The following is a 21472-nucleotide window of genomic DNA, read 5'->3' on the forward strand; positions in this document are numbered from 1 at the left end:
AATAAAATATGTATTAACTGTCAACTATCAGAGCAGGATTAGGACTAGATTCATTATGTTTTTCCATACCCCAATTAATATCTTTAAAAGTAAAAACCCCTCCAAACAAACAAAAAATTAAAAACTGCAATGAGTTCCCAAATTCTAAGTATTCTCTTTTATCACATATATTCGGTTCTCTTAGGGTATGATTTTTAATCAGTTATGCTTAGATTCTTACTAGGTCATATGTGAATTCTACATTTTCATAGGTACACATCACAGCTACAACATTTTTTGGATGAAGGTATTCATACAGGCTTTTCATAATAACATAAAAACTATAAGACCATGAAAAAATAAAAATATTTTCCAAGGTGAGGTATTGTTTTGTTTTGTTTTCTGGGTTTTTTTTTTTTTTTTTGTAACAATGAAAACCATGTCTTCTTTGACAGAGCTGTGAACAGTCGCAGACCTGTGCCTGGAGACAGGAGACGTGGGGATAATTATTGGGACAGAATAGGCACCAAGGCTCTTGGCAGCTTACATATCATGTGCTATGGCAGCAGGCATCACCCTGCCAACTACACTGTTACTTCATTATATTTGAGTGTGAGTTGTCAATCTAGAAATATATTAATGCATAGAAAGGAAAGAAATTATATAATCATAGACTATCTGAAACAGATAAGAAAGTAAAACTATGAATTAGAAGAAATCATTACAAATATGAAATTTTGTAATAATACTTGATCATGGCATATGAGTAGTTGTATTATTCTTGAGGAAAAACCACTCATGTGTATAACAAATGATACAGCAGGATTAGCTATGTTCACATATGGGCACCATAAATATATTCCTAATACCTGGATAAGGTTAGTGTTTTTAGCACCTCAATCTCCCCTTTTCTTACTTTGTTAGAAAATACACATAGTCTATAATTTAGACAGGAGAAAATGTACACAAATATCTAAGAGTTACCTGTTCCTAGGTTTGTGTGAACATGGACAAATCATTTCACTTACCCTGGTGTCAGTTTGTTTTTAAATTTACAAAATGAAAAGTTCTGGCTAATTATTTCCCCCTACTTCCAATAGCCTACGATTGTATTCAAAAGTATGTTAAGGCATGTAGATAAAGGTATAGCTTATTCAGTCTCAGTACTGAAGAAAACATAAGAATGAAACTACTGAATAAATACAAACACCCACATGACCTGCAAATTAGTTTGAATAGAAGTCCTTAGCAGGTATTGTAGTTAGGTAGAATCAGTTTAATGCTGTGGTTCTCAGAATTGAGTGTGTATTGCAATCCCCCAGAGTATTTGTAAAACTCATTGCTGAGCTCCAAACCGAGAGTCTCTGATTCATTTGGTCTAAGGTGGGGCCTGAGAATTTGCATTTCTACTTAGTTCCCAGGAGATGCTGATGTTGTTGGTTCGGGAGCCGCCCTTGGAGAACCACTCGTATAACCTACACTTTCAATTTTATGATTTTAAAGTGCTCTGATTTTAAAATTGTGATAGATGGTTTTTTATTTAGCATGCATATTTTAGACTTGCTGAGGATACATGCCACAAGTGTAAAACTCCTGTAACTTCCTAAATGTAGGGCAGTTAATTGATGCTGGTAAATTCATAATAAAATATATATTTCTTATCATCATTAAATCCTTAGATTAGGGTTTTATATAGGCAGAAACAGAAATTTCAGTGTATATTAATGGTAAGAAAATAACAAGTACATTTCAATACAGTGACATTTGTCAAGTGGAAGCTTTTTCAGAAATGCATATGGTCAAGGAAAGAGTGCCACTTATTGCGGGGACTCGCTCACCTGTACGTGTAAGGACCTCTTTGCTTAACTTTAATTTTGCTGCTGTTAACTGCCACCTCCTCTGGATTCTGCACATCAAAGATCCAAAACTGTCTGTAAACTGCTGTGCCTGTTTTAACCCAATTTTTAAAAGCAATTGTACCTTCTTCAAGGACAGTTTCCTATGAAAAAGAAAACAAGTTTGGGTTATTTCTTTGTAGTCAATATGGGCACTTGTGGGAGTTTAAAACCATTAATGAGTTCGTGAAAGAACCAAGCTCAAGTATCTTGTTTGTGAGAACCTCTGCAACCTGCCACAGGTTGCGACAGAAATGTTTTCAACACATTTGATAGCAATAGCTTCTCGTCAACCTTTTTTTTTTTTTTATAAATCTGATAAGAATTTTTTTTTAAATTTTATTTATTTATTTATGGCTGTGTTGGGTCTTCGTTTCTGTGCGAGGGCTTTCTCTAATTGCGGCAAGTGGGGGCCCCTCTTTATCGCGGTGCGCGGGCCTCTCACTATCGCGGCCTCTCTTGTTGCAGAGCACAGGCTCCAGACGCGCAGGCTCAGTAGTTGTGGCTCACGGGCCCAGTTGCTCCGCGGCATGTGGGATCTTCCCAGACCAGGGCTCGAACCCGTGTCCCCTGCATTGGCAGGCAGACTCTCAACCACTGCGCCACCAGAGAAACCCTCGTCAATCTTTTACAAAGAGAATCAGTGTGTAAGATTGCAGACAGGTCTGTCGATTGTAAGACCAACCATTAGCAAGCTTTAGAGTGACCTTATGGCAGTATTGCAACAGTTTATAACACAATTTATTAAGCTAATTTAAAGCTTTTCCAAAAATTTCTTATCAGGTTGAATATTAATTTCTCCTCTGCCCTCAGTGAGATGGATTGAAGAGGCAAAACAGAAAAACTGAGGGAAAATTCTAGTGGTATTGGAAGCTTTTTCATTTTCTTCAAAAGTTGGATACTTGAGGGGAAAATCACTTAATATTTGTTAAATTAAGAAAAACACAAATTTGACTTCTCCCCTTCAAAACCCTGCTGTATGAGGCTTTCCCAACTCTCAATACATTTGCAGAAACCTACTAGTACATGCTTCTAAAAATTACAAGTTTAATTCATTATTATTAGGTTAATACTTTATTTAAAAAAAGGATGAAATAAGGAAGTTTTCATGTTATCCTTTTGTGAAATCCATTAAAAATCTTTGATGCCCCTTGTAATAAAGATAGACAAATAGAAACAATACCAGTGACAGAATCAGAAAACCCTACATTAGAAATCTCCCTTGTGCTTCAGGAGCTGGGATTGAATAGAGAGTCACCAAACCCTTTGGGTCAATTTCAGTATCTGTCAAACGAGGGAATTATCATAGATGCTCTCCTGGATTCCTTCCAAGGCTTTCACTCTCTGAGCAGGAAGCCTATGAAGCTCTAGTAGCTAACGCAGACAAAGGTGACTTTGTAGCAGGCAGTGTTTCCAAGTAAGTACCTTGGGAGGAATGCCCAGGTGTAAAGTTCCAACGTACCTTGCTGCCAGAGAAAGAGGAAGGAAAGTATTTCACACAAAATGAGCCTAATAAGACCTATGAATAGAGGGACAATCTAACTTCTTTGTTTCCGTCACCTGGAAGCATCAATTCATAGAATGATGGATCAGGAAAGGACACTGAACATTAGCACATTTTCTAGTAGAGCGTGCTGAGGCTCTGAGAAACCAGGTGTCTGGCCCATGGGTACGAGGCAAATACCTAGAAGTAGAATCATGATGAGGCTCTTAGTCTCTGACCCTTAGGCTGGTCCTCTTTTACACCGTGTTTTTACTATTTTTGTTCCTGTCACCTCTGCACTTAGTTGGTAGAAGTCAAGTTAAGTTTCATATCTTCAGGAAACTTTACTTATTACTTAGTGGAGAGAATAAGGGAATTCCTTAGAGAAGAACAGGGCATCAGCTAAAATGCCTTTACAAAATCCTGTGCTGTTGCAATCATTGCTGTTGCAATATACACTGGGTACATTGGAGCTGCTAAAGCGATGTTAGATCTTCTTACTTTTTACAAGCAGTTGTCCTTGAAAATCTTTTTATTTGCTCCTAAAAAGTCTATTTCCATAGCAAGCTCAAAATTAAGACAAAATTGTGTACAGATAAAGTATTAATGCTATTCTTTTAAATGTAAGGGTGTTTACCCTAAATGATGGGGCTTTTGAAGCTGAAATCTATATGGAAGCTGAAAGCTGTGTTAATTTACCCATTTCAAGAGACTTTATGAGGGGAAAACTCACACGAACATACACACATACACATTATTACTCTCACACTATAGAATGTTAAGGACTAATATATATAGTATCAATTGTTTATCATGTACCTCTCAAGGCACATATTTTATTTCAGTTCTTAATGAAAGGAACTCAATAATGTACTTGGCAGGACAGAAAACTCCCTAACTCTGATGTTTGTGCATTTCATATCAAAAGACATTGTAACTGTATCATGCCTTTCTTCTAATGCCATGAATTACTTTGTCTTATTTGTTGACCTAGAGATTTTTTTTAATGGGGAAATTGAAACACTAAGAGTTGAAATGAATGCATTGAATTACTAGCTTTAGAATTAGGGTCATATAACCCCATCCAGTTTTTAGAAGTAGAAGTGGGTCCTAGAGAAGCAGATGTCTGATTCAATGTTGTATGACAATTTAGTAGCAGATAATGGAGAATCCGGTGTTTCACTCCAATCTTGTGTGGTTTCCATAACACCATGGTTTGTTCAGAGACACAGAGAAAAATATTGAAGCAGTCACAATAGGAATGAATTTCTTCTGATCCTAACATTACCAAATGTACTAAAAAATTGTATAGGCCTCTTTGACTACGAAGGCTAAATATATCATAAGTTCCTCTAAAAGGAGCAAAAGTTTTTATGTTTTTGTGAATTTAGGAGGCCTTGATTTTAAGTCGACTTTGGACTCTCTACCCTATTTTGCAGATCTTTTACTAAATTTGAAGTACAAAGGTGATAATTATGTGTACAGAAAAAGTAATATTTAACATCCTCTCACTTGGCTAATATGTACATCAGTATCTGTCCCTGACTTTAAGTGTTCAGACTATCCAGCCCTAGTAATGAGTGGATGCCAGCCTGATGACTGCCACATGACAGGGTCTCCAGCTGGGTTGAAAGCCACTTACCTTGAAACTTCTATTTTGCTACATTAATTTAAAGGCAGATATATGGGACTGTAATGCCCTCTATCTAGTCACCTGGTCACTTGATTATTGCTGTTATGGGAAAACAGTACTCACCAACTTTAGTGTAACTATTAAAATGTCCTTGATATCTTCCTATGCCCGAAGTGTATAGAATACATATGTAGAAAATATATCGTCCCATTTCTCAGGGCTCTTACAGAGTACCAAGAGACGGAATCGTATATAGCAGATCTTATTTTTTTTTGGTCACGTCATGTGGCATGCAGATCCCAGTTCCCTGACCAGGAATCAAACCTGTGCCCCCTTCAGTGGAAGCACGCAGAGTCCTAACCACTGGACCACTGGGGAAGTCCAAGAGATTTTAATCTATGAGTAGATTTCCTTAGCCTACTCCCAGCCTGACCAAGTATATTGGCTTCTTCACTCAAAGCCTAGAGTGAAGTGGTTAACAATGAAATAGATGCTGAGTTTGATTCCCAGTTTGGTCACATGCTAACCAGTTAAACCTGGGCAGGTTATTTAATTTCTTTGTACCTCAGTTTCCTTACCTGTAAAACAGGGATACTAATAATATTAGATTGAACTATATGAAATTAGTATTTTTGAAAGTCAAAATAAGTGGAATATGCTGTAATTAAATATTTATCCTCATAGGTTATTGTAAGAATGAATAAATGTGAGCACTCAGAACAGTGTTAGCACATTCAGTAAACCCTGACTATTATTATTATACAAATACTCTCCACCCCTTAGAGGGAGAACTCTCATCTCACTTACTTTCCAGATTGCTTTAACTGCTTTGTTCATAGGATTCCTGTCTAAACCATTCATGTGGCAATAACTCATGTAAAATCCTGTGACACTACTTCTTCTATTTAATCACTTTTCTATTTATTCTCCATCCAGTGAAATCAAAATTTCCCTAAAAAGCAGAAACATACTGAAAAGAGTCTTTATCCTCTCCACTCACTATTACAATTTGTTCTGTTTAGGACCAGTTACAAGCAGTCTTCCCATGTTCAAAAAATATTCTCCTATGTGTGTACATGATGCATATGTGTGTGTGTGTGTGTGTGTGTGTGTGTGCGCGCTGAGAGAGAGAATGAATTAGAATATTAGTGCCAGTTGTGTTGAGAGTCAAAAAGTGGTTTTAGTCTCAGGTTATCAAGTCATCAATTAAACCACAGAATAACATTTGGTGAAATGGATCAGATTTAATGTGTTTCTGAAACTCAGAAATCAGCCGTCAAGAGTTTATGTAAGAACCTAAAATGGGAGATTTTGTATTTGGCATGAAAAGTAAACTATGTTGATATTAAATTGGGCTGGAGGGAGAAAATTACACATGCTGATCTGCTTTTTCTTAAAACATTTTAAAGTGATTTTATTATTGGAGCTAATATGCAAATATATGTGTATAAACCATGTTATTCTGCTATTTAAATTTATAATTTGTTTTAGATTATTTCATGTTCTCATATATTATCATTAAATTTAAAACAAATGCTACCATCTTTAACAACCTATACTTCTGGCACTTTTTTTGAGCTTTTTAGGTACTATAATAATGTAAAAACTATTTTATCATATCTGGAAATGCTCTAAGCATATATTATGAAATTATTATAAATATAAATTAATTTTACTATTAAATATGTATGTTGATTTGAAATTCTAGTCATTTTAATGAACATAAATAATTGTTATTTCAATTTATTTTATCTGGAAGCATTTTTTTTGGCTACTGAAGGATCATTCTTTTCAAGAATGGGGGAAGGAAATGATGGTATAATTGAATGATGGTATAATTGAACATTAGTTTTTAATTGGAAAAAAAGGTATCTTTAATTCCCTTCTTGGTGTTCTACAGTTAATATCATAGGGAAATTAAATTATTTGAAATTGCCTATGTTATATAATATTCACCAAACATATATCAAGTGACATTAACAGTGTCAAGTGATAAACTAACCTTTGTAAATGGTGGCAGAACTTTGACCTTTTTCTGAAGTCCTTTGATAATTTCTACTTTCCACATTCGTGGCAGCTCATGCCATTGACTTTTAGTGTGTCTAGCAAGATTGCATAAACCTGCTGGGCCCACACAAATCTACTAGGAATCAAAGTCTAAAATACTGGTAAAAAAGTTTCCAGTTATAATGCATAAAAAGCACGAAGTCCCTAGAAAATATCCCTTGGAAATAACGAGTAAAGAAATACATATATATATACATATACACACACACATATACACATGAAGTAAAATGTATGGACTAGTTTAGGCCATTTCAAAGGCTGGTGTCAGGGTGCCATCTTTTAGAACTGGAAGGTATCATAGAGTCCCAATTCTATATTTAAAAATTAGATAACAACGTGATATGATTTTCTGATCTTTTTAAATTAAGCACTTCTTTTTTTTTTATGGTGCTTGTATACAGGTAATAACTTTGCCAATTTGCTACTAGACCATTAAATAAAACAAGTAATCTGCAATAAGTTTCAATTGTAGACAAAACTGACCAGTAGTAAAACTTGTATATATTTGTAAAATAACAGCATTAACCTAAGTGCTCTGAGTCAGTAGTAAGATACTTGGCTCTCTGGGATTACACACAATTCAAAGATTTGACTTATATTGCATGCCGAACAGATACATACGCCAATCTCATTTAAAAAATAATTTTGTAAACTAAATAAAAAAGAAACAGTTTTATTTAAATAAAGAAAAAGTCCCAGGATCTTTACATGATTCAAATGGGCAAGGTCATCATGGATATATGAACATCTGAGAGCAAACTCAGGTTTAGTCTTAAATGTACCACACAGCCCCTGACCATTGAAGGGATTCTGATGATGTCTTAGTCTGTGGATATTGAGCTGGGTTACAATGTAAACCAAAGATTGCAGATAACCCTCATTTCAAAAACAAGAAGGGAAAGCACTCTATTTCTTTATTTTATCCCTGCTTTGTTACCCTACCCAACTGAAATTATACTTTCGAAGTCATTACTGACCATATTCTAACAATTATTTCCTTAATTTTCATCTGCCTGAGATCATTTTATTCTCTTTCCCTGAAAATTGGCTTCCTATTAACTTCCAAAAAAATGCACTCTATTGTTTTCATTTCTTCATATAAAATAATTTTACCCTTTTCTGTTTTCGTTTTCCTACCTACCTCTGAATGCACAAATCCTATAGTAATTTCTCTGCCCTTTTGTCTATATATTCAAATTCTCCTTAAGCAAATCTACTGTTTAGTTTTATCTGTATTCTCTATAATAATGATCAAATCTCTTGAGCTCTGACCTCTGAAATATACACTGATGTTCATATCAAATCACTTATAAAATGTCTGTTTTTTATTCTCCTAAGGTATACATTTCTATCAATAACAACTGGACATCTTGCAGTTTGTTCTTTTTACTCCTCTCTCTCCCTGTTTAGTCCCTCTATCCCATTGCATCCCATCACCCATCAGTTCTATATACTCCACCACACTAGACCAGAGTGCCTTTTGTTATGCGCAGACTGTGCAAAGATCTTTCTAAAGGGAGTCTTAAATTCTCCTTGAAAGTGGTCATGTCCTACATAGCGTTTCCTGTTTTCAGTCTCCTCACTTTCCAGTACATTCTATTGTACAATTATAGAGTACAAAACTGTGTAAATCATCTAGTCTCTCCCTTCAGGTTGCCTAAGTTTGGAAACTAACTCGTCCTCCTTTTGGCTAGGTGAGTTGGCAAGTTGATTTAGGGTCTTGTGACTGTAAAATGGGTAAAATAATAGTACCTTCTAATAGATATTTGTGAAGATTAAATGAATTAGTATATATGCAGCTCTTAATAGGACTAAATAAATGCTTTATTAGTATATTAGTATATAGTATGGTATATTTGTATGTATGCTATATAGTATATTAGTATATAGTATATTTGATATCAATCTCTGAATGCAGATTTTGTTATATCTAACACCTACCAGAAAACATACACCATCTATTATTGCCTGTCATGTCATTAATTAGTCTTCTGACTGATGTTCAAAGCTTCCTAAATCTTACCCCATGTTATTATTTTTCTAATTGTCTCTCCTGTTAATCCTATATTTTTGGCACATTTTTTAATATTCTTCCTTCCCTCGTCACAACATTTAGTTGCATTTCCACAACTTTTCCCATAGTATTAAACAGTCCTTTGACACTTTTATTGGAGCCTTCTTTGGACTTTCAAAATTTTATACTTCAAAATCCAATTCAAGTCTCACCTTCTTCCTGAAGTTATTGAATACTCTGAGCAAGTTCTCTTTCTAAATAATATTTATTTTCTATAGTATATGCTTTAGAATTCAATTATAGAATTTCACAGGTCTCTAGTTTTTTACAATATGCTTTTCCCCAGTTAAAATTTATATTTCTTGAGATAAATATTTATTTTATTCTCTCTTAGCCTCTATATAAAAGCCAATTTTTGATGACTCAAAACTCTTATTTCCTCAGGATTAGCCATTATGAACTTAGAGATAAATATTAAACAATTAAAATAGATGCTGGCACCTCTCATGCCATCTAACAGGGTCTCAATGAATAATATTGTTGAATAATAAGAAAGAATAGATGATCACTATTCAGCTACAGATGATCAATTATGTATCAAAAAATAGTCTTAGTCTAAAATGCTGTGCACTGGAAGATTATTGTCACTTTTCTATTCTGAAGATTTTTCCAAAAAATAAGTTATAGCTCTGTGTTAGAACTGATCCTGTTCTCTCGCCACAGAAGATACAGAAGAGAAGCAAGTTTATAGAGCAGAAAGGGTGCTGAACAATGGCAATTCCCTCTTGCACTATTAGATACTCCCCACCTCACCATCACCTGTCTGTCTCTATTGAACTGTATTAAAAATAGGGCTTCCCTGGTGGCACAGTGGTTAAGAATCCACCTGCCAATGTAGGGGACACGGTTTTGAGCCCTGGTCCAGGAAGATCCCACGTGCCGCAGAGCAACTAAACCCGTGTGCCACAACTAGTAAGCCTGCACTCTAGAGTCTGCGAGCTACAACTACTGAGCCTGCATGCCACAACTACTGAAGCCCACGTGCCTAGAACCCGTGCTCCTCAACAAGAGAAGCCACCGCAATGAGAAGCCCGTGCACCGCAACGAAGCGTAGCCCCTGCTCACCACAACTAGAGAAAGCACGTGTGCAGCAACAAAGACCCAATACAGCCAAAAATAAATAAATAAATTTATAAAATATAATAATAATAATATCAAGAAAACTGGGAATTCCAAGGAAGGAGATGGAATTTAATTTAATTTAAATGCATGAGGTTGAAAATTTTGCAGTCTGTTAGCAAGAGAAAGGATAGAAATGACTATATTGTTATTAAGCAAATATAGCATGCAAGTATAGAAACTGTACCTAAAAATGTCCTATTTTTAAAAAACCTATTCTACTAAGACAAGAGCTATAATGGTATAGTGAGAAAATTTGTAAAATTTAAAGTCTAAGCATTTTAGCTAAACAAACAAAAAAAAAAACATTGGAAAATAGTAACTTCTTGTCCTGGGTAACTAGATTTGAAATTAAATCTTCATATTTATTTGTCAATTAGGTCAGTGCTTTAGTGAAATATAATTGTATATGTTTATACTCCTAGTACGAGTAAGATGTTAAACATGGATGAATGGATAGGACAGATCAAGGTCTTGGCAGGAACAGAAATTGCAGTGTGAGTTGGTAGTCTAGCCCATTTTCAGATTCAGTTCTTGTCGTTCTCCATGGGCACTGTGCTTACTGACATCTAGACCGCTGACATCTGAACCAGGCTGAGAGCTGAGGCCAGCATTCAGATATGTTTTATTCGGCTAGCATTGTATTTTAAAAATGAACATACATGCCTTTGGGCAGAGCACACACTTTTAAGTTCACGATAGTCCTTGTCTTGTTTTTACCTTGTTCTTGGTAGTTCCCCATTTTTTTTTTTTTTTTTTTTTAAACCTTGTCTCCAAACCCCTGAAGCCATTTGAATTTACCATCCCTGGTTTAGGACTTGAGCAGATCTACTTTTCTGTATTCTAGTCTTCCTTCTCTTTATCAATTAAAGTTGGTGAGTATGAAACTGAATTAGAAGGAACTAGGGTGGGAGATGAATTCTAGTTTGTTGTACAAAGCCTATATATTAAGTCACTTTATTTTTAGTGACTTAATATATAGGTGACTAAATATATTTTAGTTACTTTTATTTTTAGTTTTGTTAAAACTACAGTCAACTTGTTACATATATACTAGGATATGTTCTACATAACATTTCTGGAAGAATTTTCTAAAAGTCAATTATCAGACTTCATCAATAAGAAATGTTTATAAGACAATCATATATTATTACACATATCATATAGAGCAGTTTACCAAACAAAAATAATTTTTACCAGTTTTACCAAATCTTCCTACATCAATATTAAACACAATTTTGTTTAAGTTATATATATAATAAATATGATTTTACTTTTCTCAACATTAATCAAAGTGCAACAATTTTATAAATGTACCCTCACAAAATAACACTCATTTCTCATTCAAAAGCTTATCAGCATACTCTTTTGACATAATTAAATGCAATTATTTCTACTTACCTGCATACCTATAATAGTTTTTTATCAGAAATTAAATATTTAGACCTAAGATGACAGTGCATTCATATAGAATATGATGGTAGAATATACATCATACTGTGACCACTTCTCTATCATGTAGAGTTTCAGTAGTTCACAATCACGTTTGTGTTGGAGACACATTATTGCCAGTTACAATGAAATATCAAACAGCCACCCTAAGCCAAAAAGGGATGGAAGATAGAATGAATCAGGATGGCAAGAAATATTCTCGAAATTACTTGTACCTTTTTAATTGTCTTCTCAATAAGCATGTCTCCAACTGGCATTAGAATACCTCCAAACACAGCCAGGACTGCACCAATGACAGCACCAGCGATGAGCCCACAGTTTCGATCACAGCCCATTTTTCTTGTCCAGGGAAAAAACTAAGGTTCAGCACCTGCTTCTTTTAAACTCCTGGGCCTGATGAAGGTGGTTTCCAAGAGGTCTGGTTCTATCATTAGAAGGAGATAAAGCAGAAGCATAAGTATCATACAAAAAGATCAAAGTACAAGGAAAACATGCAACTGAAACAGATCATTTTGCCAGTTATAAATAAACAGATGCTTTTTTTTTTTTAAACAAAACTTTCTAGGTCTTGTCCTTTCTTGATTTGACCTACCTACCAGTGGTAGAAGTAATAAATAATGTCACATAGAGCAGTTCTTCGAAGTTCTCCTCTTTAAAATTTTCTTTCTATGGATGATTAACATTCTGAAATCTTATCTAAGGAGAATATGCTTACTGTACTCTCGCCCTCTGCTTACCTTGCATCAGCCTGGGACACTTACAGGCATCTTCACCCTCTATCTGGCTTCTCCACCCCAACACAACCATCTGCACCCTAACTGGAGTTCTGCAAACTGAATGTGGGCGGACTGATGTCTGTCACATCTAAATGCTAAGCAAGTTTGGTGACAGATGTTTTCTTTACCTTTTTCACAAATAGAAAGATACGGATTTTACAGGAAATGATCTGATGAGTCTCAGAGGAATCAATTCTTGTAATCAATTGTAAGCTATCTGTTAAAACAAAAAAGCATGAGTAAATTGGGAAAATACATTGTCAGAAAATTAGCACTAGATTACTCCCTAATATCATCAAAATTATAATCACTATTAAAAGAAAATTCCACTTTCATCAATATCGAGTTCACGCCTGCATTCTTTCTTATACATGGTGTTGAAAACATCGAAATATTTTAAAGAAGAGTACTTCATTTTCAATTTCTTTTTTTAATAACTGATTTTTAGATAGTCTAAAGGTGAAAAGACTTTAAAGAAAATATGTAGAGGATGTCTAGTTTCTGTGATAGACATTGCTTTCTTTCTGGTCTCAAATATATATATTTTAACATATTCAAGGGCAATATTGTTCATTTTGTCATGGGCAACTGACTCATGCCAATTCTGTTAAAAGCAACTAGATTGTGTCAATATGTATTTCACTTAGTCAGTCTTATCTTTGGAAGAAAACTCTTCGTGGAATAAGTAGATCCTACTGTAACAAAGTTAATAAGACTTTATTATTCAAATATTGAAAACATACTCATTTGAGCTATTTTGGTTGCAATAGCATTTTTTATAATGGGGTTGACCTGACATCAATAAATAGAATGTGCTTTGTAGCTTATAAACAAATATTCCCTACTTCAAAATGCCCCCGGCCAAGGAAATCAAAAATGCCAACAGAAGGGAGGCTACAGACAAAAAAGAGGCACACGCAATATTTTTCTCAACCTTGTAAGTATAATAATTATTATATTTTTTTATGGTCTCAGACTTTCCCTCCATAGCTTTGTTGTGGTTGAAGTACCACTCTGATGATTTTATCAGTAGTTCTTTCCACTTGAGGAAACATTTAGTTTTTTTAAAGTATTCATTGCATAGCTAAGAAAATAGTGTTAAGACTAATGTTAAGAAAATAAGACTTTTCCCCAAAATGGAAAAAGATGCTATAAAATTTTTTCATGGCAATTTATTTATTTTTCATCCTTTAGGATTTCCCTTTACCAATGCCTTATAGCTAGGATGCTTCCACTGTAAATCAGGATGAGCAAACTGATTCACACTGAGGTCCTCATGGCTAAGAAGCTTGAATAGTCATTAGTCTCACATGTTTTTTTCCAATGTAAACAAAACACACAAGCCTAAACAAGTGATTTATTTTTCCTGTGGAATTTTATGTGTCCCTGAGCAAGTAGAGTTGGCTTTTTATTAATTGCTTGGGGGTGGAAGTGGAAGAATATATGCTACCTCCTATGGCTTTGGCCAGGATGGTCATAATGCAATGGAACAAATTATTTAAACCTGATAATAATGACTAGATATTCACAAGTAGAATCTCCTTTGCAAAGGATAATTGTACAGCACCTTAAAATTTTTGTGAAACATCATCTTTTAAATGATCATTGTAATTGCTAAGTAGAGAATGTCACCCAGGTGTTCTGTACTGTATTCAAGTGATCATATTCAGGGGAGCTTATCAAGTAATATTTTACTGAATGCCCATTTTATAGAACATTCTCCAGTTCAAAATCTACAAGTTATACTTAAGGTAGTCATCAAAATACAGGGATCGAACCTGCTGTAATTGAGACTGGTAGACTGGAGAATAAATAAACCGAAGCGTGATTGGCTACTCTCTTGCCAGCTGACCTTGGGCAAGTCACTTAATAACTCTAGTCCTCCGTTTCCTCATGTGTAAAATAAGATGCTAAGATGAGATCCCCAGTTTTTAATTTAGGCAGCTGAACTGGTTCTTCACTCATATTCTTACATGGAAGACCAGGCAGTGACTTTGATTACAGCAGTGGTGGGAACCCCGAGACCCTGATTCCTAACTTGGTCTCCCCACTCCCAACGAATACTATCCTATCCCATGTTTTGGAAACTTGAGGAGAATCTCTGTAGAAACCTATGGACTGCAATTCATTAAAAAATTGGGACATGAAATCCCGAGGGTCAAATTCTAGTTTTGTTTCTATAACATCATGAATCTATTAAAAAATACAACTCAAAGATAAAATCATCTCTTTCAGAAAGATACTGTATTTTCTATATAAACACCACTAAAAAATATTCAATATTAATGTCATTTGCTATTCTGACAGATGGAATATAAAATGAGTTAAACATTACAATTCTATTGTTTCTGAGATGGATAGAGGTGTGTATTATTTGCCCCTTTCCAGATCTATGCCATCACCTGGTTAAGAATCTACCTGACCTTTCCCAGAATCATTCTCCTTTATTCAAGCAGCCCCATGGACTACAGGAAAGAGTTTCTGCAAGGGGCAAAGAGTCCCAAGAAAGTCCACTGGATGACCCAGGGGGCAACAGGTTATTCAATGCCTCTCTCTTTAAACCTGAAAACTCATTATTATGACTTCCAAGGACCCTGAGCCCAGAGATGTGAAGTCATGGGCAGACCTGGGTACTGCCTAGGCTCTGTCTGCTTTGAACTTAAAACTGAAGTGAGATAGTATACACAGCCCACTGCTGTTGAGTCAAGTTCATCAGAAAACCGAAGTGTCAATAATTTATTGGGTTGAATTGCATGGTTAGACAGTTCTTAGTCTGACACTGTCTGGATGATGCATAAGCAAAGGTACAAGAGTTACTCTAACATTCCTGCATATGTGTACTGATATTTTCAACAGGAAAAGATTGAGTTTATCTAATTTTTCACATTTTCTATTGGCCGACATACTTTTGTTACTTTGATGTAAGTTTCTATTTTTTTTTTCTCTCTAAGAATAGGCAAGATATTTCACATGTGTAGTGTAGTCCTTTATCAATGGCTTTGCTTTCCACAGTTTCACTTACCCATGGTCAAAAGTGGTCAAGTGAAGGTAACTGAACCTGTAGAAAGCAAACTCTTGGCTACAGGGGGACTACTTAGGGTTTGGTGCTATCTCTGGGTTCAGGCACCCACTGAGGGTCTTAGAAGGTATCCTCCACACCCGTGAATATGGGGGAACTACTTACTTGCATTCATTTATTATGCTTCATTGCCCTGTCACCATAAGTAAGTATTGCTATTATAATTATACTTTAACCTTATGACCCTTGAACAACACAGAGGGATTATGAACCCTACAGGCAGTGGAAGATCCACATATAACATACAGTCAGCCCTCCTTATCTGTAGTTCTGCATCTGTGGATCCAACCAACTACACATTGTGGATCAGGTAGTACTGTAGTATCTACTGAAAAAATTCTGTGTAAAAGTGGACCCACAAAGTTCAAACCTGTTCTGTTCAAGGGTCAACTGTAGTTTTATTCACCTGAAGCAAAGGAAGGACCAACAAATAAAGTAGGACATGCACTGAATACATAAAAGTTCAGGTTACTCAGGACATTCTATTCAAGAGCTTCATAAAAAAAGTGTAGTTATTCCCCACTCTCCTCTCACATGTAGCCATTTAGAGCACATAAAATTTGTGTTTTGCACACTTGGTTTTCTCAATAGTACAGCTTCTTACATAATAAAATTTATTTTACTTGCTAATTTTAGATTAAGTTTTTTTTTCACTGTTATTTCTTCTTCATAATAAGACATTGATGTCTGTAATAACTTACTGCTTGCTTAAAGTACTTAAATTGAGAAAACAAAAAATAATCAAAGGTACAGGAAAGAAAACATATTTTTGAGACCTATAAGAAGAAGGAAGAGAAAATAAAAAGAAATGTTTTAAGATATCACTAATCCCATAACTTTCTTGAGTCTATATGGAGATCAGCTGTATCCTGTCATTTCACAGACATTAAATCCTGTTCCTTTTGTAGAATTCATGAGTATATGTTCACGTGGCTGTTTCTTTTTTTTGCTGTCATATCTACAAAGTGTTTCTAGATGAACTTATGAGCGTTATGCCTTTCCACTATGTTGGAAACCTGGTGGTAGGAACTGAGACTGAGCTATAAGAAGCGTCTCCATTAGTAGGTCAGAATAATAAAGTTCCCAGAGAATCTGTAATTATTCCCATGTGCAGAGAGAGCTGTGTTTCCTGGGAAACTCCACCCAGAAAAGGCATGGCCCAGAGGTACAGTTTCCTGGGATGTGAACTACGAAACTTTAACAGTTTCAGATTATAAGAGTATGTACTTGTACCATAAATGAATGCCAGGACCTGGATGACATTTTCTAACTCATGAGTGAGTTAGAAATTTCCTATTCTATCCATAAGCCTTCCTTCCACTTTTCCTTGGAATAGGAAACCAGATCACACACCTCTGTTTTCCACTAGACACACACTGTGATTCTTTTGATACACAGTCTTCCTCACCTAATAAATACAGTATCTGCCCACAAAACCCTGTTTTAGAGTTTTGGGGGTGATTAATTCAACAACAGGTTGAATATGAATGATGAAAATCAGCTTTCCAAATTAAGTTCCTGTTCACACTCTTACTTTATATGATATCTAGGTGTGTTTACAAAACCATGATTCCCTAGCCATGAGTAAGATGCAGATTCACATCAAGCTAGTTAAATCAATCATTTAAATCTGGTTGTGTTTCATTATGTGGAAACAGAAGGGCATTAGACTAGTACTTATTTTACATACAATCCCAACATATAAAGATAGTTAAAAGAACTATCTGGTCAAAGCTATTCTGGTCAAAGTTGGCAAGAACTGTGGCCCTTTCCCCTTCCAGTCACATCTCATTTGGGCTCTGAGTCATCCCCACAGAACCCAACGGCTATGTGGAAAATGTTTAAATAACTAGATTAGGAGATCTCCGACACCTTCTCTTATTCAAGTTACCATAATCCTTTTAATTTATATGGGCATTTCCATCCTATCAGAATATATGGAGCTAAACATATATAATAGAAAAAAGTTTATAGACATCTATAATACAAAACAATAACATGCTTTACTAAACTATGCCTTTCAAATATAACAACTTAAAACTTGTTTTGGTGGTAGTCTTAGAAAATTAAAACAATAATTACATTGACTTCATTATTACACTAAATGTTCTTCTAGAAGCAAACCAACCTTTCTGGAGTAGGTTTTGGAGTACTTGTGTATAGAGATTACTATAGGTTTGAAATGATTCTCTTAGAGTCATGTCCATTTAAATAGGATTATCTAGAGCCATTCTTGATTGTCGAGTCCTAGATAGAAATGCTATTATCTCTTTTTTCCCAACCCAACTCTTACTATAAACAGTAGAATACTATAAGATTTGCAATAATTATGATTCTGAGCTTTGAATTCAAATAATTAGGTTCAATTCGCAGTCTAACATTATAGTTTTCTGTGGCTCAGTTTTCTCTAAAATGGATATAAATACATCATATATGGTTAAAAATGTCAAATAAAATTCAATGAGATAATGAATAAAAATTCCTATCATAGCACATGTTATGTTATTTGAAATATTATGGAATATTATATTGAACAACCATAACATAATAGTAAAATGTTATTGCAAATTGGCCAAGTATTATTTTTTAAAAATCTAATAAATGTGTATAAGTTACACGAAGAAAAATGATTATTTCCAAAACTCTTAGGTTACAATAAAGTCTGATGAAATGGTTTATTCTTATGTATACCAGGATTTAGAATATCATGCAGATGAAAAGGCAGCTTCTAGGTTAGACTAATGCTCCTTGAAACTTTCAGCCATGACTTGGGCCAGTGAATTAAAACATGTTTTGATTAAATCAGAAAACAGTTACAGAATCCATTCCTTCAGGAAGAAAATAAAATCCACAAGTATTTTTTGCTAACATTTTCTTAAAAATTAAGCCTAGCAACTATAACTTCCAAAATAAATTCCAAAATTTTTGGTACACTCTGTCCAATACCTCTCCAGTTGTAATTATGTTATTCCTCCCAGCTTAACTTCTGATGATTTTGTACTGGATTTATTGTTCCAGTCTCATAATGATTTTGGTAAATGAAAAAAATTCTATGTATTTTTTCTCTCATAAATCCAGTCCACCACTAGACTCTCTACATAATAAAATTTTTAAAAATTATTATTTTGGTTATTTTTTGAATGAATACTAAAAGCACTGTTTCTTTTACTAATTTAAAACTACACAGTCAAGGACTGAAAAGTACATGCAAAGATTTCAAAAACATCTTTCAATATGTTACAATTCTAGAAACTGTTAGAAATTTACTCTAGAGAATTTATGCCATTTACAGTTATGTATGAATTCACTTACTATAAATTACTATAAATTAAAACTTTTAATTTTTCTAGAATGATTTGTCCTTTAAACATTGTATAATCATTCAAGGAAATAATTTGCTGATATTTGTAATAAGCTTCCTAAATATCAAAAAACTTTAATTTTGTTTTAATTTTGTTTTTTTTTTATTCTGTTACCAAATTTTATATAATTTATAAACATTTATATAAATCAGAATCATTATTTGGAATTAATACAATTAACCATCCCCAGTAGCAATTACAATATCTTTGTTCATTTTTAAAAAATACTTAATAAGAATATATCCAAAAGATGCACTGCATTTAACCATGTAGACAAAGTCAGGTTCACTAAAGGTTGTGAAATTAAGATAGAAGATTAAACAAAATAACGACTCTCTAAAATAATAGGTAATTAACAATTGCATATTAGAAAGCATGTTGGCATAGAGTGGCAAGTCATTTATAAGAACTAATCCTACTATACTGGTTTTTATTTATGTTGATTTTCATTCATAATTTAAATTAAAAATCATGTATAAATAGCCTAAGTAGACAATGAAAGTTCTACAATAATCAAATTGGATAGTACATCATTTTAAATATTAACAAATAAATATTTACAAACAAACAAGATTTTAAACATCAAGAAACAAAATGGCATAGGCTGGTGGACAAGGTTTCAATATTTTTTTAAACATAAAAGGTAAGAAGATTGATAACTTAGAAAAGAACACAAACCTACTTTTTAAAAAAAGCCTAATGACTTCAAGAAAACAGTTCCTGCTTGCTGTTCTGTTCTATAACTTCTAACGGGTGTTTATATAGTAGTGTCATCTCCTATCATTTGGGAGATAGAAATCTTTTTGTTAAAAAAAAAATCATTATGACTTACCTTTAAAAAGGCTAAGAAGGATTTTTCAATCAAATGCTCCAACATTTGAACGGTCAGTTCTTAGTAGCACCAAATGGTATTCAGCAGGAAACCCTACACTGAAATCCCCATTATAAAAAGTGTGAGTTTAAATATGCTTTAAGAAAAAAAAAAAGAGAGAGACAGACAGACAGACGTCAGATCCCAGTGAGTGTTTTGTTGCAAGAGTAATTAAAACAAACAAACAAACAAAAACCCCACACACATCCCACCACTGATATGGCTCCTACAGGTCTATTTTTATGTTCTGGTAAGGACCCATTACCTATATCTGAGATCCTCTGCTTTTTTTTTTTCTTTTGGCCATTTTCCCATCCAAGTAAGTCAGAGGCCAGAGAGACAAAAGGAACTAACTTGTTGAGTAGCCTCTAATATACTCTTTTACTGCAGAATCATTATTCCAGATGATAAACTGGGCCCAGGGGTGGAAAGTGTAGATTGGGCAGAATTATCAGAGTCTAACTTTCCTGCTTGAAAACCTCATTTCATAAAGTTTAAACAAAATGCACTTTTCTATGCATCATAAATCTAAAGTGTGTTGAGGCTAATAATTGCGAAAACGACTGGAGACTCTGTCAATCAACAAGGATGACAAACAGACGTTAAAAAAAGGAAATAGCCTATTGTTCTAACTGGAAGTTCTTCACTATTTATTATTTTCTCTTAGTTTTATAGAAGTTTCATAAGCACAGCAAAATCCTTCTACGAAAACCCCCCAAATTAAATTTCTCTTAGATCTCTTCAGATAAAAAGACAACTGTTACATAACATTTAAATAATTCTACTATTTAGGATGACCTTTTAATATAAAAAAGCATATACTAAAGTTACTTTAAAAGAAAGTCATTATTTTAAAATCTAACCAAATCTTGCACTTTGGGAGGATAAAAAAGACCCTTAATATTAAAAATACATTTTTACAAAGAAATTCTCAGAAACATACAGGCAAAAATCAAAATCTTCAGAAGGTTAAACTGTCATCTATCAGATAGACCAGCTAAATAAATGCCTCTAAGTCAACCTTGAAAGACAACAACCTAACAGTAATAGGCAGAAATACATTTAGTTCATCAGATTGTATTTAAACCAGTCCTCATTGGATTGCTTGTGCTGTCACTTCTGGGCGTGTGTTGGATCCTCTCATTTGCTAGCTGTGCAATACAACTGGAAAGGAATCCAAAGCACTCTTTTTCCTCTAGCATTGCTTTCTTTTTCCAGGATATTTTTACAGACACATTTATTTAAAAATTAATAATAAGTTATAAAAGTCTTCAGGTATATTGGAATTTTTAAAAAATGTCTGATCATTTAATTACGATAAAGTAGAAATGGCCTTGTGTAATCTCATTATGATTGATGCTTTTCATTTAAAAAGAATAACTTACAGAGATTTCAGATAATTTAAAAAGATGATTCCCTTATAATTGTGACCTTTTAACTTTGTTGTATTAATAAAAAGGTAGTGTAAAAGCTAATTTAATAATTATTTTGATGAAGAGTATCTATTTTATTGTACTTAAGCTGCTTTGATACATTTCCTTCTCAGCCTTCTCACAAATACACACACCCTACAGTGTGACAATTCAGAAATAATCCACCAACATAGGAGTTCAGATGCCATTTTAAACAGCATATCTTAAATATATTTAAAGGATAGTTAAATTATTATTTTTTAAAATTTT

The 21472-nt window shown here is 34.1% G+C and overlaps 1 protein-coding gene across 15 annotated transcripts in view; it reads right to left on the reverse strand.

Moving 5' to 3' along the window:
- The window catches only part of LOC132372058 (platelet glycoprotein 4), a 258202-nt gene that overhangs the window by 17711 nt on the left and 219019 nt on the right, over window positions 1-21472 (reverse strand). For 8 of the 15 annotated variants that reach the window (XM_059934062.1, XM_059934054.1, XM_059934053.1 and 5 more), the window contains 4 exons: window positions 19752-19849; window positions 12607-12695; window positions 11918-12126; window positions 1818-1978 (listed from right to left, as the gene is read on the reverse strand). In XM_059934062.1, coding sequence (XP_059790045.1) covers window positions 1818-1978; window positions 11918-12037 — 281 coding nt within the window. In that variant the 5' untranslated portion in view covers window positions 12038-12126; window positions 12607-12695; window positions 19752-19849. Of the gene's footprint in view, window positions 1-1817; window positions 1979-11917; window positions 12127-12606; window positions 12696-19751; window positions 19888-20055; window positions 20120-21472 lie in introns of those variants that run through there. The other 7 variants (XM_059934065.1, XM_059934067.1, XM_059934068.1 and 4 more) reach the window with 3 other exon arrangements.

This window comes from Balaenoptera ricei, chromosome 9, assembly GCF_028023285.1.
Source record: "Balaenoptera ricei isolate mBalRic1 chromosome 9, mBalRic1.hap2, whole genome shotgun sequence".
NCBI classification, from domain to species: Eukaryota; Metazoa; Chordata; class Mammalia; order Artiodactyla; family Balaenopteridae; genus Balaenoptera; species Balaenoptera ricei.